Raw genomic sequence first — 14943 nt, forward strand, 5'->3', positions numbered from 1 at the left:
GATTAGATGATGTTAAAAAACTTGTTGGTGAGTACGTTTTATTTTCCTATGAAGATCATGTTTATCCTGGAGTGATAACAGCAATAGAAAACGATGGAGCGATGATCAATGCTATGGCCAGATCGATAAAGTTTTGGAAATGGCCAGAAAGACGTGACGAAATATGGTATTCGTGGGACAACGTAATTGGCGCTATTAGCCCTCCCAAGAAAATGTGCAAACGAGGATTGTACATTGTCCCAGAATGCGACAAACTTAGAACATTGAAAGGCTAGAATTAGTAAACAACAACTTTGTTTAAGTCCAACATGTGCACAGGGGCAAGAGGGGTGTTTTATTTACAAACATATGTGCCGATTCTCTGTTGTCAAGTCGACACAAATTTCCAACGGAGGAAATTTTTAGCTATATTTTAACAAACATTATAACGTTAATTTAACTTATTTCTGTTATATTTTATATGAAAATTTAAAATAAAAAGTATAAATACTACAATTAACCCATTTTAAGAATAAATATAATATCCTTAAGCAAAAAAAAAACAAAATTATTTACATTCTTATCCCTAAAACTGCTTCTAAAAAATTTGAAGCGACAACACCGGGGCTTAAGCGCCTAAACCATACGCGTTGTGTCATCTGTCAAACGGCTTTTTGTTTATATTCGGGATTCGTGTATTTTCTTTAATTTTTGTTTTAAAAAGGAAAAAAGGCCACGTTTTAGTGTTTTTTTAAATTGCTAGGATGGCAAAAACTTGTGTCGTTTGTGCCGCATCATGATAAAAACGTGATTCAAGCCGATCTTTTCTCAAGTAAGTACCGATACTTTCATAACATCACATCATGGGGTAACCATCATCATAAACGTAGAATAGGGGATCTTATAGATATAAACCTAATAAAAATTTGAATGTGAAAGTGTGCGTAAAATACCAACATATTTATATTTTTAAATCTAAATATTTTTTTGAACATATTCATCTATTAATAGGCTATAAAAGATATAAAACTAGAATTTTGTCCCTGGTTTTATTACAGGATTTTATGTTTTTTTTGTTGTTTTGGCAGAAAAAATGCATAATACCTATGTACCTATCTATATATAGTTTGATATCTATGTATAAAGTTAATTTTGTCTTTCTTTAAAATTTGTTCCATAATTTTTTTTTTGTTTTACCTTATTGCAACTTACAATAATATATATAGTAATTGGCACCACATATTAATTTATTACTGTAATTTTTTTCTGCTTTTTGATTAAATATCAAATACTTATTATAGATTGCCCAATGATGAATGATATTATAGATGCCCAAAGGGAACAATGGGTTTCATTAATGGAAATCAACACATTTAAAAAGAACATATTTTTTGTTCAGATCACATCCTTAGAAGTGATATAAGGGAGATAATATTATCAGTAGCCAGACTTTATTAAAAAAATCAGCTCTACCTCAAAGGTAATTTTTTTAAATATATTTTTCTAGTATATTTATAGGTATGAGTATATTTTACCTTAGAATTATTGATAAAGGTTTGCATGCTTTTATTTACTACATTATGTAAGCTAAAAAAACAACCTTTTAAAACTTGTGCTTGGGCTATGTTGTAAAACATACAGCTTCTTCACAAAAAGTATTAGTGTTACTCATATAAGATTTATTTATACCTAATACTTATTAAATTAGGTATGTGTGTAAAACTATTTTTTTACTAGGATTTCTGATGCACTGGTTAAAAACACAGCAGCCAATAATTCAGTTAATTTACCAAGTGATTTACCCTTCAAAGCTACAGGGGTAGCTTTCCTGAAGAGTGCAAAAACTTCTTTAGCTTTCAAAATGGTATATAGTACAAACAGTGAAGCTAATATAGACACGTATGGATAATTAAAATAGATTAATATTCTTGATACACCAAATTTTGTATAATTACAGATCTGATCATTCATCATCAACAATAACTGCATCTGAGAATTATAGTTCTACAGTAACCATGGAGTCTAGGTCAACAATTACTATTTCTCATCCAAGCCGTTTTTGTTTAACTGCTACACATTCCCTGACTCTGCCAAGGAAAAGGTATAAATACACTCAAAATAGACTACTAGTTTTATGCCATGTATCATCCTATTCTATATATCTTATTTAAAAGTGATATGGTATTTTATTGTATTATATTTGTTTAATTAAATGCAATTAATCAAATGTATGACATTACAAAGATTCTCTATAATAACATACATTTTATTGATCAATTGGATTATCATAATACATTTTTTTAATTTTTTCTTTTTAATTTTGGTAATACTATATTTTTATGTATATTATTCTAGGGTAAAATCAAAATGATATTCTGAGGACCTAAGCACTGATGATTCCACCGTTTCAAGAGCTTAATCACTTGTCACCAGATTATGGAAAAAAAATAAAGAACAAAAAATTAAAATTCGAAGATTGCAACAAGCAAATTTGCGCCAAAGAAATTGAATTAGATGTCTCAAGTCATTATTAAAATACTTACATGAAATAATAACATGATTTTATGGAAAAGCCCAACATACTACATATTTTATTTGACTTGTAAAAGCACTTGTTTGTATATTACTACTAATAAACTCTCTAATCTAATCTATTGTACATAGTCTTTATTCTTAGCTTTGTTTTTTAGTATAAATTAATATGATATAATATTTGGTATTAGGTATTATATAGGTCACTATTAAATGTCTCAAAACCATTATACAGGCTAAATACTCATAATAAAAATCTTATAACCTACAAAAAACCTGCAACTCCTTCACAATTTGAACATCCTTGTAGTTTTAACTTTTTCCGCTGAAGCAATACTGTCCCTTTGAAAAAGTCAGCAGCATAGAAGTATATATTATGTGATGTAAGTAAGTGATGTAAAACTGAGTTTTGTCCAATATAACAATAACAATAAAATTTTGCAAAATATTAAAAATGTGTGTCTTAAAACATGATTTATTAAGAAATCTGTAATATTATATTAATAAAATATTTAATTTCCATAAAAATGCTTTGACAAAAATGCTGCCTTTCATTAGGACCTTCCTCTAATGAAGTCCATTAAAAAAAACACATAAATAGCTCATAAATGGTAATATTACTTATACTCAAACTCTTTATTTATTAATTAATAAAAATTTATCAGGTAAATATTTGTTGACGACGTCACTGGTAGAGAGTGCTTGTATCTGTGACATAAACAATGCAATCGAGCGGCGTTGCGATGCCATTACCGTTTTCTCGTTTCTTCGTACTTTATTTTCATTTACTTAACTTATATTGACTTCGATATAGAGTATCTTATCAAATTTATTTTTAAAAAATGCTTGATATTTTATTAAAGGGGAGCAGTAGTATTGTTTTGTGCCTTCGGAAACAACTGAAAATTTTTATGATATTATAAAGTGATTTTTGCCATTTCTCTATAAGCACTTGGCATCATTGCATCAGAGATGTTGCAAGCAAACAAACCTGCCCATAGTTCCACGGCATGCTACTTCTAGCCTTTCAATGTTCTAAGGCGACAAATTATGGTGGGATTAGTTTCAAACGTTGTATTTTTACTATTATAATGTTATAATAAAGTTTGTTCATTTAAATTGTAGCAATTTTCTTTACTTTTATACTTGTTTTATAAATATATGTAGGTAGGTAGATTTATATTTACAAAACTTGGCCCACGAACATTTTTTCGCATTTAATTGGTGCAAAGTTTGAAATAATAAGGGTTTTCTATGCACCAGCAAGCATTTAGTAGCCAAATATTAATAAAATATTGAGTGGTGCAAAGTATGACTTTTTTGGAGTATACTTTGCACCACTAATAAAACTAGGTTGTTCTCTTGATTAGGCAATATACGTAACAAATAGCTATAATCAGAGTTATATTACAACCTGCTCAATTGATATTTATAATAAAAAGTTCAGATCTTCTTTCGAGTGACGTTACATCCTAACTAATAAAATAAAACTAAAAAAAATGGTGCAAAGTAACCCCGTTTTACGGTACGTTAAAAAAACGCATAAAGAGTTCATAAACGGTAATATTGTTTATAATTTACAGCATAATCTATTAATAATTAATATTTATGATGTAAATATTTTTTGACGTCACTGGTAAAGATTAGTTGTGTCGGTGGAATCAACAATGCAATCCAGCGGTGTTGCGATGTTGTTGCCTTTTTCTTTAATATAGGGACATTGTCTACATTCATTTAACTTTTAATGTTGACTTCTTTATAGTCTTTTAAGCATTTTTTTTCATATAATCTTATTATATTTTATGAAAAAAAAAGATTTATATTTTATTATAGAATAGTAATGTTTTGCGCCTGTCAAAATAATTGACAAATTTTTATGATATTATAAAGTGTGTTATTTGCCATTTCTACATAAGGATTTGACATAATTGCATCAAAGATGTTGCAAGCAAACAAACTGCCCAGAGTTCCACGGCAATGCTAATTCTAACCTTTCAATGTTCTAAGGGTCATCTGCACAGGGGACAAAATGGCTATGGTTAAAACAGAATTTGATATCATTGATGAAAAAGTTGAACAGCAGAGGTGAGATCCCTGTGGCACCCATGAGTAGACTACTACTGGAGATGTGAAGTTATTAACCTGCACAATTTGAGTTCTACCAGCAAGGTAGCTCCTCACCCAGCCCAAAAGAGAAGCTGATATGCCAAAACCAAGAAGTTTACTGAGTAAGATCTCATAATTCACAATGTCAGATGCCTTGGAGAAGTTTGTGTAAATAGAAAATCTCCATAGCCCTTGAAGGTACCTGCCAGTATATCAACATCCATGAGCAAGTTTATTTCTGATTTTGAAATCTGTTTAAAACCAAAATGTTTCTGAATATCGTCAGAACCCAAAGAGGACGTAATGAACTCGTCGTAATGGACTGTAACTAAATTTTCAAAACTTTAAGGATTGGATTTAAAATACATATTGACCGATACTTCTTCATATCTGAAGTATCACCAGACTTATGGATACCACATAACTCATTTCCCAAGATAAGGTCTTGACAGGATAAGGCAACCATTTTTAAGTAACATGGGATGTATGTTATCAGGACCAGGTTCTTTCTGAGGGTCAAGACTTATCCTAACTGTGTAAACATCTGAGATTGAAACAGAAAAACTGCTTAAGCCGTGAAAATTACTTGTAAAGAGCATTTTCATTGCTTCACTGGTGTACAAAAAAATTTAAGCAGATTGCGATCCCATTACAGCCTGTCTGACACTGAGAAAAATAGTAGGTGGAAGATTCCCAGAACTCTGTAAAGAATTAGTGTAAGACCAGAATTCCCAGGGATTTTGATACAACAATGCCCCAGTGTCTCTTACATAGTCCTCATTATGCTGAAAAGGAATCTTTTTGCAAACATGCACCAAGGAACACAAAGAAGGTACAGTCAAGGAACCCAAATACAAAAACTCTATTTTGCAATCATACTATTCGCTTTTGAGGTCTTAAACATATACAATGCCCATGATTTTCTCCAAAATTAAATAACTTTTATATGATGAAGAGAATGTAATGAAGTTCCATTGGCTAAATTAAGGAAGATGATTTTATAAAATTGGATGAAAACCTGATTACCAGCCAAATGCCAACAAATGATGAAATTGTTAGCAGTGCAGTCAACCAAGAATAACGAGCGAAGCTATGGATACTTCAAATGAAAGTGATGAAGAAAATCCAAGGCAAACACCATCACAAAAATAAGTTCTAATAGCTTTCGATTCTTAATATTAGTAATAGTAATAATAATAAGAAGTTATGAATGAAAATACAAATGTCTATATTTTTAATTACCTTGCAAACCTTTTAACAAATTATTTAGAAAAATAGTAAGTATACAGGGTGTCCGGAAGCTAGATGCAATCCTTTAAGGGGGTGATAGCTGACTTAATTTTAAACATTTTAAGCTAAATATGTGTAGGTCGAAATTTGTTTATACATATTTTATGGCAATTTTTGCATTTTTCTCAAAAAATACCAAAATTTCACACTTAAACGGTAATAGAGCGCAAGTTACAATTAGTATCGGAGTTTCAAAGTTTATTTTGTTTTGTCTAATGTGTATTAATAAAAATACGATCAATTTCAAGCTTCTGTGTAAACTTATTAGAAAAAATAGAGATATTGAAACGTAAAAAATAAATATGGAGTTAAAATAAAAATGCTCTGTTTTATGTTTAAATAATTGTTATGAAAATGCTTTCGTCATTCAAACCTCTCTAAAAATATGCCTAGCTTCTGCACTTTATTTTAAGATATCACTCATGCCGATGCCTGGCCAATTCTCAGAATTATGGCCTCTTTCGTGCGGCAGGTCATGTAAACAAAACTTACTGGATTGGTTTTCTATTATGGGACAGTTCAGGTAAATATTCAGATAAATAAAAAGTAATAAAAACAAAATTAAGCAGAGGTACCTAATAGTAGATACTGTAGGGTAAGGGGTACCTAGTAGGTACTTTGGGGTGGGGGTTACAAGTTAGGTACTCGCTTAATAAATAAAAACGTGTGATTTTAGCCTCTTGTTGTTTAGTTTCACTCTCGCCTCTAATTTTGTAAGATTATCAACTTCGTACTGACTGCATCCACTGTTTTTTAAATCGAGTTTCTGCCCGTTTTATTAAACAGTATTGTAAAATGGAATTTACCAACCAAGAGTAAGCTGACATTGTCTTCACATATGGACGCGCTAACGGTAATGGAGCTTTGGCACGATGCTTGTACCAGGAACGTTATCCAGATCGGAGGTTACCAAACTTCAGGGTGTTTCAAAACACCTTTCGCCGTCTTACTGAACTTGGCATTGGGAATAATCCGGCACGTGGAGTCAACCCTGGACATAATAATGTAGAGATTGAGGAGCAAATACTGGAAGCTTTTACCGCAGACCCTACTGCAAGGGTCAGAAAAGTAGCTGAAGACCTTGGCCTTTCTAGATGGAAGGTGTAGACGACCGTGAAGAAAGATGGACAATATCCCTTTCATGGTACGGGAGTGCAGGGCTTACAAGAAGAAGACCCTGCAAGACGAATTCAGTTTTGCCGCTTTTTATTGAACATGGACATCGAGGACCCGTTATTCTTAAGAAGTATCTTGTGGACAGACGAGTCCAATTTTCCAGGGAGGGTATTACCAACTTCCACAACCTCCACGAATGAGCTGCCAAAGATGCAAATCCGCACTGGAAAAAACAAAAATAATTTCAGAATAGATTTTCAGTCAATGTGTGGGCCGGAGTAATAGGCAGGACTATTATTGGGCCACATTTTCTATCAGAGAATTTAAATGGTGCCAACTATTTAGATTTTCTACAAAATGATATCCCCGTTCTTCTAGACGAAGCTGGATTATTGGAACGAGAAAGACAAATAATCTTTTAGCAAGATGGTTGTCCAGCGCATTGGTCCTTGGCTGTCAGGAATTACTTAGATGACTGTTTTCCGGACGATTGGATCGGTAGAGACGGAACCTTTCCTTGGTCTCCTCGATCGCCTGACCTAACTCCGTTGGATTTTTTCATATGGGGCCGGGCAAAGGAGTATACACCAACGAAATAAGAACAAGAGAACAGTTGATTCGCAAAATAAATGAAGCATTTGATAGGATGAAAGAAGATATGACCATAAGAGTAACCACCACCGAAGTAACAAAAAGGGCTCGTGCCTGTATTAGAAATAATGGATTGCATTTTGAACATGAACAATAAATAAATTGTGTTTTATTTAACATTAAAACCTAAAATAACCCCACAATCGGGGCTGTAATGCTTAGTAGGCTTATGAGAGGTCTCAGTCTAATAATTTTTGTTTACATGACCTGCCGCACAAAAGAGGCCATAATTCTGAGAATTGGCCAGGCATCGGCATGAGTGATATCTAAAAATAAAGGGCGTTTCAATGTCTCTATTTTTTCTATAAGTTTACACAGAAGCTTGGTATTGATCGTATTTTTATTAATACACATTAGACAAAACAAAATAAACTTTGAAACTCCGATACTAATTGTAACTTGCGCTCTATTACCGCTTAAGTGTGAAATTTTGGTATTTCTTGAGAAAAATGCAAAAATTGCCATAAAAAATTTATAAACAAATTTCGACCTACACATATTTAGCTTAAAATGTTTGAAATTAAGTCAGCTATCACCCCCTTAAAGGATTGCATCTAGCTTCCGGACACCCTGTATATTTAATCCAGTTTACAGTTATATTTTTTGCCCGTTGTTCAATTGGGTATTTAAATAAGTTTTTCAATTTCTTTCCTAAATAAAACATTTTTTAGGTCATTAGTTTTTTTTTACATTCTTGAAGTCGAAGTAAATTACCAATTCCTTTAAATTCAAATTCCAATGTATTATATTTTTATTTATATATTTTTTTATCGTGTGATCTTGACTTTTCAATATTTATGTGCTTTCTATTATTTACCTAGTATGCCTACTTAGCCTATCTCAATTTGACCCCTACTAGTTTTACTGTTTACTTGATAATAATTCCGAAAATTTAAGAGACAATACATTGGGTCAAAATGTCGAAAAAACTTTCGAAAATGCTTCCCTGCGAAGATACAGGGCGTTCAAATTTCCATTTTATTTTCATTTTTTTTAAATAATTTGGATGCAAACCAGAATAATCATATGAAATTAGATACAGGGAGGTTTCTAAGGGGCTAAATTTAAATCTTTTGATAGTTTTCATGCTACTAATAGAGGACGCCACGTATTACATTTTGAATTTTTAAATACAACAATAAAAACAACCATTTTATTTATTCAATTTAATTCTTATAAAATCAAAGGTTTTTACCAAAGGGAAAAGTGATTAACATGATGTAAAACATAAACCAGGAGTCCAACTTCAATGCAAGTAAAACTCGTTCGAAAATCTGCTGGGTTTCGAATTGTTGCGTAACTTACTACTACCCTATTTCTTAACTATTTAAGATTTTCAATTGGAGTAGTATAAACTAATGGTTTTAGGTAACCCCAGAGGAAAAAGTCTAATTAGTTTAATTCGGGAGATCGCGGAGGCCACAGACCTCTGCGGCCTATCCAGCGATTGAGGTATTGTCTACCTAAATATGGTCGAGCAATTAAGCTAAAATGCGCTGGAATGGCTGCACCATCGTGCATAAAATGGTCAGTGGAAAAGTGGTATAAGTAACATTTTTCCATAATTGGAGATAGGTGCACTACTGTATAGTTAAATGGTATATCTGTTTAGGAGAAAAATGGTACAAGTTCTATTCCAACATTCTAGCGCCATCTATGAATTAGTAGCTGAAGCTCAACTCTTAAACGGTCTTTTTGTTTGGGAAAAAGTAGTACAAGTGCACTTATACCATTTTTCTATTTAGTAAATTAGTAAACAGTGCTTACATATTTGAATACGTTCTAGTGTTTTGCCAGTGACTAAAGTGACTTTCAAATAATAATCTTGGTATTTTCTACTAAAATGGAGAATGGTAAGTTTGTTTTATTAACTAATTTGTAACCACCACATGTTCGTGTAAAAATTTAAATTGCCGAAATTTTTTTCTAACCTTACTTTTAGAGTTTTCGATTTTTAACGAGCCTGGTACTTCCAAAACAAATTTTCCTGATAGAAAATCTAACAATGGGAATATTCAAGACAATGACGATTTGCCATTATCAGTATTAAGAAACCGACAAGGTCCAAGTGTTGAAGGTAAAGTTCGAAGTTGTAAATTTAAAGGAAGTGTCTGCCCTTACAGCAGCATGTATACGGTTTAAAAACTTTGTTTACCTGCAACCTCGTTTGAAGTGAAACGGTGTTTTGGGTACTGTTAGACTTGCTAAAATTCGATGGGTTCGAATCCCAGGGATTTATCCGTAACAGTAGACAGATCCAAATTTAAAATCGTAAAATAAAACTATTAATTTCTAACTTTACTTTCAGATTTTTTAGAGTTTGACGATTCTGATGCTGACAAAACATATTTTCCTGGTAATGATTGAAGCGATGGAGGTTCTGAGGACAGTGACGATTTGCCATTGACAGCACTGAGCCACACAAACAGTCCAACTATTGAAGGTATAAAAAATAAAGGAAAGAAGAGAGTTAGAAGGCCAGACGGCCATAAGAAGCAAGTGCTAAACAAGATGCGGAATACCGGCAAAGCATACGTGGGACATCGGAATCAGCTCAAAGGTGCTAAAAATTTTACTTACTTTGTCCACGATTGTCGATACAAGTGTAATAACATCTCTGAAGTAGACGCACGGCGAATTGTTGACGGTTTTTGGGAACTGGGTAATGGGGATTTACAGACTGCATTTATCTCGTCTTGCATTAAAATTGAAACTCCCCTGAAAAAGAAAACTAATGCAATATCCCATAAGTTGAAATCTGTTAGTGTGACCTTAAAGAATCAAAGGGTTTGCAAGGATTTCTTTTTAAAAACGTTAAAAATAAGTAACGGAAGATAGTCACGAGTTGTTAACAAAAAGACAGATGTCGGGTTTGTCATACTTGATGGAAGAGGAAAGGCGCCAAATCCTAGTAGAATTTTAGACGAAGACCGCGATCTGGTCAAAGATCATATTAACCGATTTCCAAGATATACAAGTCACTATTGTAGAAAGGATAACCCCAATAAAAAATACCTGCCTTCTTACCTAAATGTCAAAAAAATGTACAAAATCTATTTGCAGTTTTGTGAAGTACAAGAGAAACGTCCTGTTAAAGAGGGGCTTTATCGTGAGATTTTTAACACGGAATTTAATCTTTCATTTCATTAACCGCACACTGATACATGCAATAAATGCGACAGTTTTAATATTTTACTGAAATCTGGAGATGAGGAACAGAGAAGGAAGGTACAAATAGAAAAAGACGTTCATCAACGGAAAGCAGAGAATGCACAGGAAGAAAAAAGACGGGCGAAGAAGCTTGCTCAAGAGTCTGCAGGTGAAACTGTGGCCATTTGCTTCGACCTTCAAAAAACACTACCAACTCCTCGTTTAACGACGAATAAAGTATATTACCTGAGAACTCTATGGACTTACAATTTTGCTGTCCACGACCTTGGCAGTAATAAGGCTTTTATGTATACATGGGACGAAAGCATCACTTGTAGAGGATCTTCCGAGGTTGCGTCTTGTTTATTGAAGTTTGTTAAGCAACTGTCAAAGACGACAAAAAATATTATAGCCTTCAGTGGCTTCTGTGGGGGCCAAAATAAGAATAAGAATGTATTAAAATTTTGGATGTACGTTGTTCAAAATTTTGACATACAATCTGTGGACCATAAATTCTTAGAGCCGGGGCACACTTATATGGAGTGCGATGAAGACTTTGCATTAATTGAGAAGCACAAGCGCCACGTTCAGTACGTATACGTACCTACTAAATGGAATGAAGCCATTAAAGAGAGTTCCAAGAAATTCTCTGTAACACAAATGACATCGGCTGACTTTTTCTGCTTTTCAGAGCTTAAAGGTATAACTACCATTGTTCGCAATGACAAAGAAAAAAGGAAGATTGCCTGGAGACAATTTAGATGGATAAGAATTGAAAAAGATCAACCATTTACAATGAAATTTAAAGACACTCTAAGTGCAATAATTGAGATTTATGAAGCAGATTGGGCCCTAAGAAGCAAAGGAGGACCATCGGCACAAAAACTTTGCCCCTTGTATAATGAGGCACCAAAAATACAATTTCTTAAATGGCAAAATCTTCAAGAGCTGTTGCAGTTTGTACCTCCGGTATACCACAATTTTTACAAGAATTTGGCACATGAAGATTCAAGAAGTCAAAAACGGAGCAGGCAAGAAACAGCACCTAAAAAGAAAACCAAAGCAGGTGCTGACAGTACAGAAGAGCGTCACGTCGCTCGCGACGAAGATAAAGTAGATGAAAGTGACAGGATTATTTTAGAATCTGATGAAGATTAGATAAGACAAACTGTATTCATTATACTTTTTTTTTCACTTCTTTGTTTCAGAATGTTTAAATAAAGCATCTTTTAATATACTTATACTTCTTTTACCCCAAATCATCATGTATGGCAAAATGGTACAAGTGAGAAAAACTAAGTTTTTTAGAAAAATACAATATTTTTAAAACCTGGATATATAAGTCCAGAAAACATTAGAATTTTTTAAATAGATATGCGTAACCATTCTTGGATTTACTTTTACTAGGATTTTACTATTAGCCATTAACTTTGACCTTAGATTACTCAAAATCATGTCAATGTTACTTATACCACTTTTCCACTGACCCCCTCAAATGCATTTGATATCTTAGGTTAAGGGGGACCTCTTCTAATAGAGAACATGCCGATAAACATCTTCAGTTAATCGTTCTAGCAAAAAAAAAAATGGACCAATCAAGTTATCTTCAATAATTCCCGTCCATACATCGAACAACCGAAAATTGTTGCTGGTGTCAAATTTTAATAATTCCATGCAGATTCTCGTATGTCCATATGTGATTTTTGTAAAAAAATTAATCGTATTTTTTGACAAATTTGCTTAATCTGTGAAAAGTATTCTTCCACGAACTGAGGATTTTCTCCTATTTTTTGTGATAGCCATGTGAGAAAATGCGAGTCTTTGAGAAAAATCACCTGGTAAAAGGGCTTGCACTCGCTGTAAATGGGACGGATATATGAGGTCCCTCTTCACTATTCTCGATTGTCTAATACTTAGTGTTGTGGCAATCTTTCTTGTACTTCTAGGGTCCTCCTCAATTGGGTTTAACACTGCTTCTTCCAGTTTTACAACTGCACGAGGTCGTTCGTTGATAGCGCTCAATTTCTTGAAACTGTCATTTGCCGAGTCGCTGGCGAATAAACATTTGACTATGTGGAATAGCATGATTCAGGATGAAGATGAATCTTTCTTCGTAAATACGGCTTGCTTTGTAGGCATTGCCGTTCGCAATACCGTACACAAAATGCCTATCACACATTTCTCTGTATTATTTGAAATTAAAAATTTTAAAAACTTTGAAGTATAGAAAAATCGCTGTGAACTTTAATAGGTATGATGCCAGTAAGTGTGACATATAAAAAACTAATATTTTATTTACTGGAAATGACTACAAAAATATCAAAATATCAACTTAAAAAACTTGAAGGTAGAGTATATTTAAATTTTGACCAACGAGCGACTTTTTTCTTGCATTAAGTTGACAACAAAAATTAAATGAAAGTTTCCATATTTTTTTGAAGTTATTTCAATATTTTGACCCAAGGAATGCTCCCTTAAACTTTCGTAAAATTTTAATGACTTACCCTGTATATGGGCATCTTGCTTTCAATAATTTCTATGAATAATAAAAGCAATTTATTAACTTAAATTGATTTTTTTAAGAAAATACTTGTGGAATGTTCGATTGAATATTCGAAATTAAGAATGAAAACATTAAAATTCTTTTTTTTATTATCAATTGATGACTTTATAAGTTTTTTGTTTAAGTGAATTGAAAGTGCTTTATTGCAAACTGGTCTAATTTATTGATAAAAGGACTAAATGAATTAATGTTAATTGATATAATTATTGGTAAATAATAAGGGTATAGTTTACGTTAAAAAAAAAATAAATAAAGTGGATATGAGTGCTGTCTCTTTTTTTCTAATTTCAGTAATATGCTTCTTTGTCTTATACATTGTTAAGAAAAACATGTTATTTTTTTGATAGGGCAAATCAAGTGTAACATCCTGATTCTGAAGTTTTCTGATTTCTCTACAGAACCATTGTCAACGGAGTCAGAATTCAATTTGGAGCTTATCCCAGATCATCCTTACCAATTCTCCATACTGTTTTACCTTTGTTTGTTGATACATTGTTTAAATTATCATTAGATATGCATTTTTTTAGCAGCTTAAATTAGTTTCTTGTAAATCTTATAGTATTATGCTTTATAATATTCTTTTTCATGAAGCTCTCAGAGGCAAAACATTGCCCATTTAGTTGTTTTAGCCTTCTTGATACCCAGAGTCACCCATTTGTTCTTATGTGGCTTATTTTTTAGGGGAAATGATAGAGCCAAGACTCTTTATTGATAAGGAAAAATAATTAATGGATTCAAATATTCCCTATTCAAATTTCTTTTATACTCATTTTTACCTATAAATTGATTTCCTTTAACTGTGTTAATAAATCAATAATGTTAATAAATTACCTCAGCAGAGGATGCTGAGATAATCTTAGTAAAGTTTACTATTGTCAGTAGTAAACTCTAACTGAAAGTCTAAATATGTGCAACTATTCAAGTGACGAATAAATTATAGGGTCAGTTCACCGGTTATCCGGCCATCACTAGTTCTCGGCCTTTTTGTGACTAAAAGCCAAATATTAAGGAAATTTATTGCTATTGGCCTACTCTGAATGATAAAATCGTTTCCCGCATCTTTTTTCTGTCAAAAACGCCGGGGCTTAAGATGACATTGCAAATGACAAGCGCGCGAAAAATCATTTAGTTGTCGACCTTCCAAGCAACAGACCACACGTGTGTGAAAAGTGCAATTTTGCTTAGTGTTGTGAACCAAATAAATAGTAAGTCTCTTACAATTTTTTTGTTTTAGGTGAATGTAATATACATTAGATTATAAGGGAAGGGTTAAAACGTGTAAATATATTGCTAAAATTTAGCAAACAATGATTTTACAATTAAAATATTAAGTGGCCGCGATCCGGTTTAAAAAAAGTTAACTTTTTTAGTTCTCGGCCAGAGGGGCCGAAAATTAGTTTAAAAGGTTATTTTTCATTTTTAAATAAAACTGTAAAAAATAAGTGTTATAAGATTTTTGTTAGTTTTTATATTTAGATTAACAATGCTTCTTTTCTGATATTAGATTGCGACCTGCAAATTAAATTGAAGATGGTGTTTATTTTAATAATAAAATT

At 32.5% G+C, this 14943-nt stretch overlaps 2 protein-coding genes and 1 long non-coding RNA gene across 4 annotated transcripts in view; 2 read left to right on the plus strand and 1 right to left on the minus strand.

The window, feature by feature from the left end:
• The window catches only part of LOC126733623 (uncharacterized), a 43326-nt gene that overhangs the window by 24185 nt on the left and 4198 nt on the right, over window positions 1–14943 (minus strand). Inside the window, exon 2 of one of the 2 annotated variants that reach the window (XM_050437010.1) lies at window positions 10255–10392. The exons of the other annotated variant lie outside the window; for it this stretch is intronic. Within the exon in view, the coding sequence (XP_050292967.1) occupies window positions 10255–10360 (106 nt within the window). The 5' untranslated portion in view covers window positions 10361–10392. The remainder of the gene's footprint in view (window positions 1–10254; window positions 10393–14943) is intronic. 2 annotated transcript variants of the gene reach the window in all.
• Window positions 1–14943, plus strand: part of LOC126733628 (peptidoglycan-recognition protein LB-like) — a 51126-nt gene that overhangs the window by 4266 nt on the left and 31917 nt on the right. The window lies entirely within an intron of this gene.
• On the plus strand, window positions 1469–2638 carry LOC126733632 (uncharacterized). Its single transcript, XR_007659796.1, has 2 exons — window positions 1469–2080; window positions 2335–2638. It is a non-coding gene; the product is annotated as an uncharacterized LOC126733632 (long non-coding RNA).

The sequence above is a fragment of the Anthonomus grandis genome, chromosome 2 (assembly GCF_022605725.1).
Source record: "Anthonomus grandis grandis chromosome 2, icAntGran1.3, whole genome shotgun sequence".
Taxonomy (NCBI): Eukaryota; Metazoa; Arthropoda; class Insecta; order Coleoptera; family Curculionidae; genus Anthonomus; species Anthonomus grandis.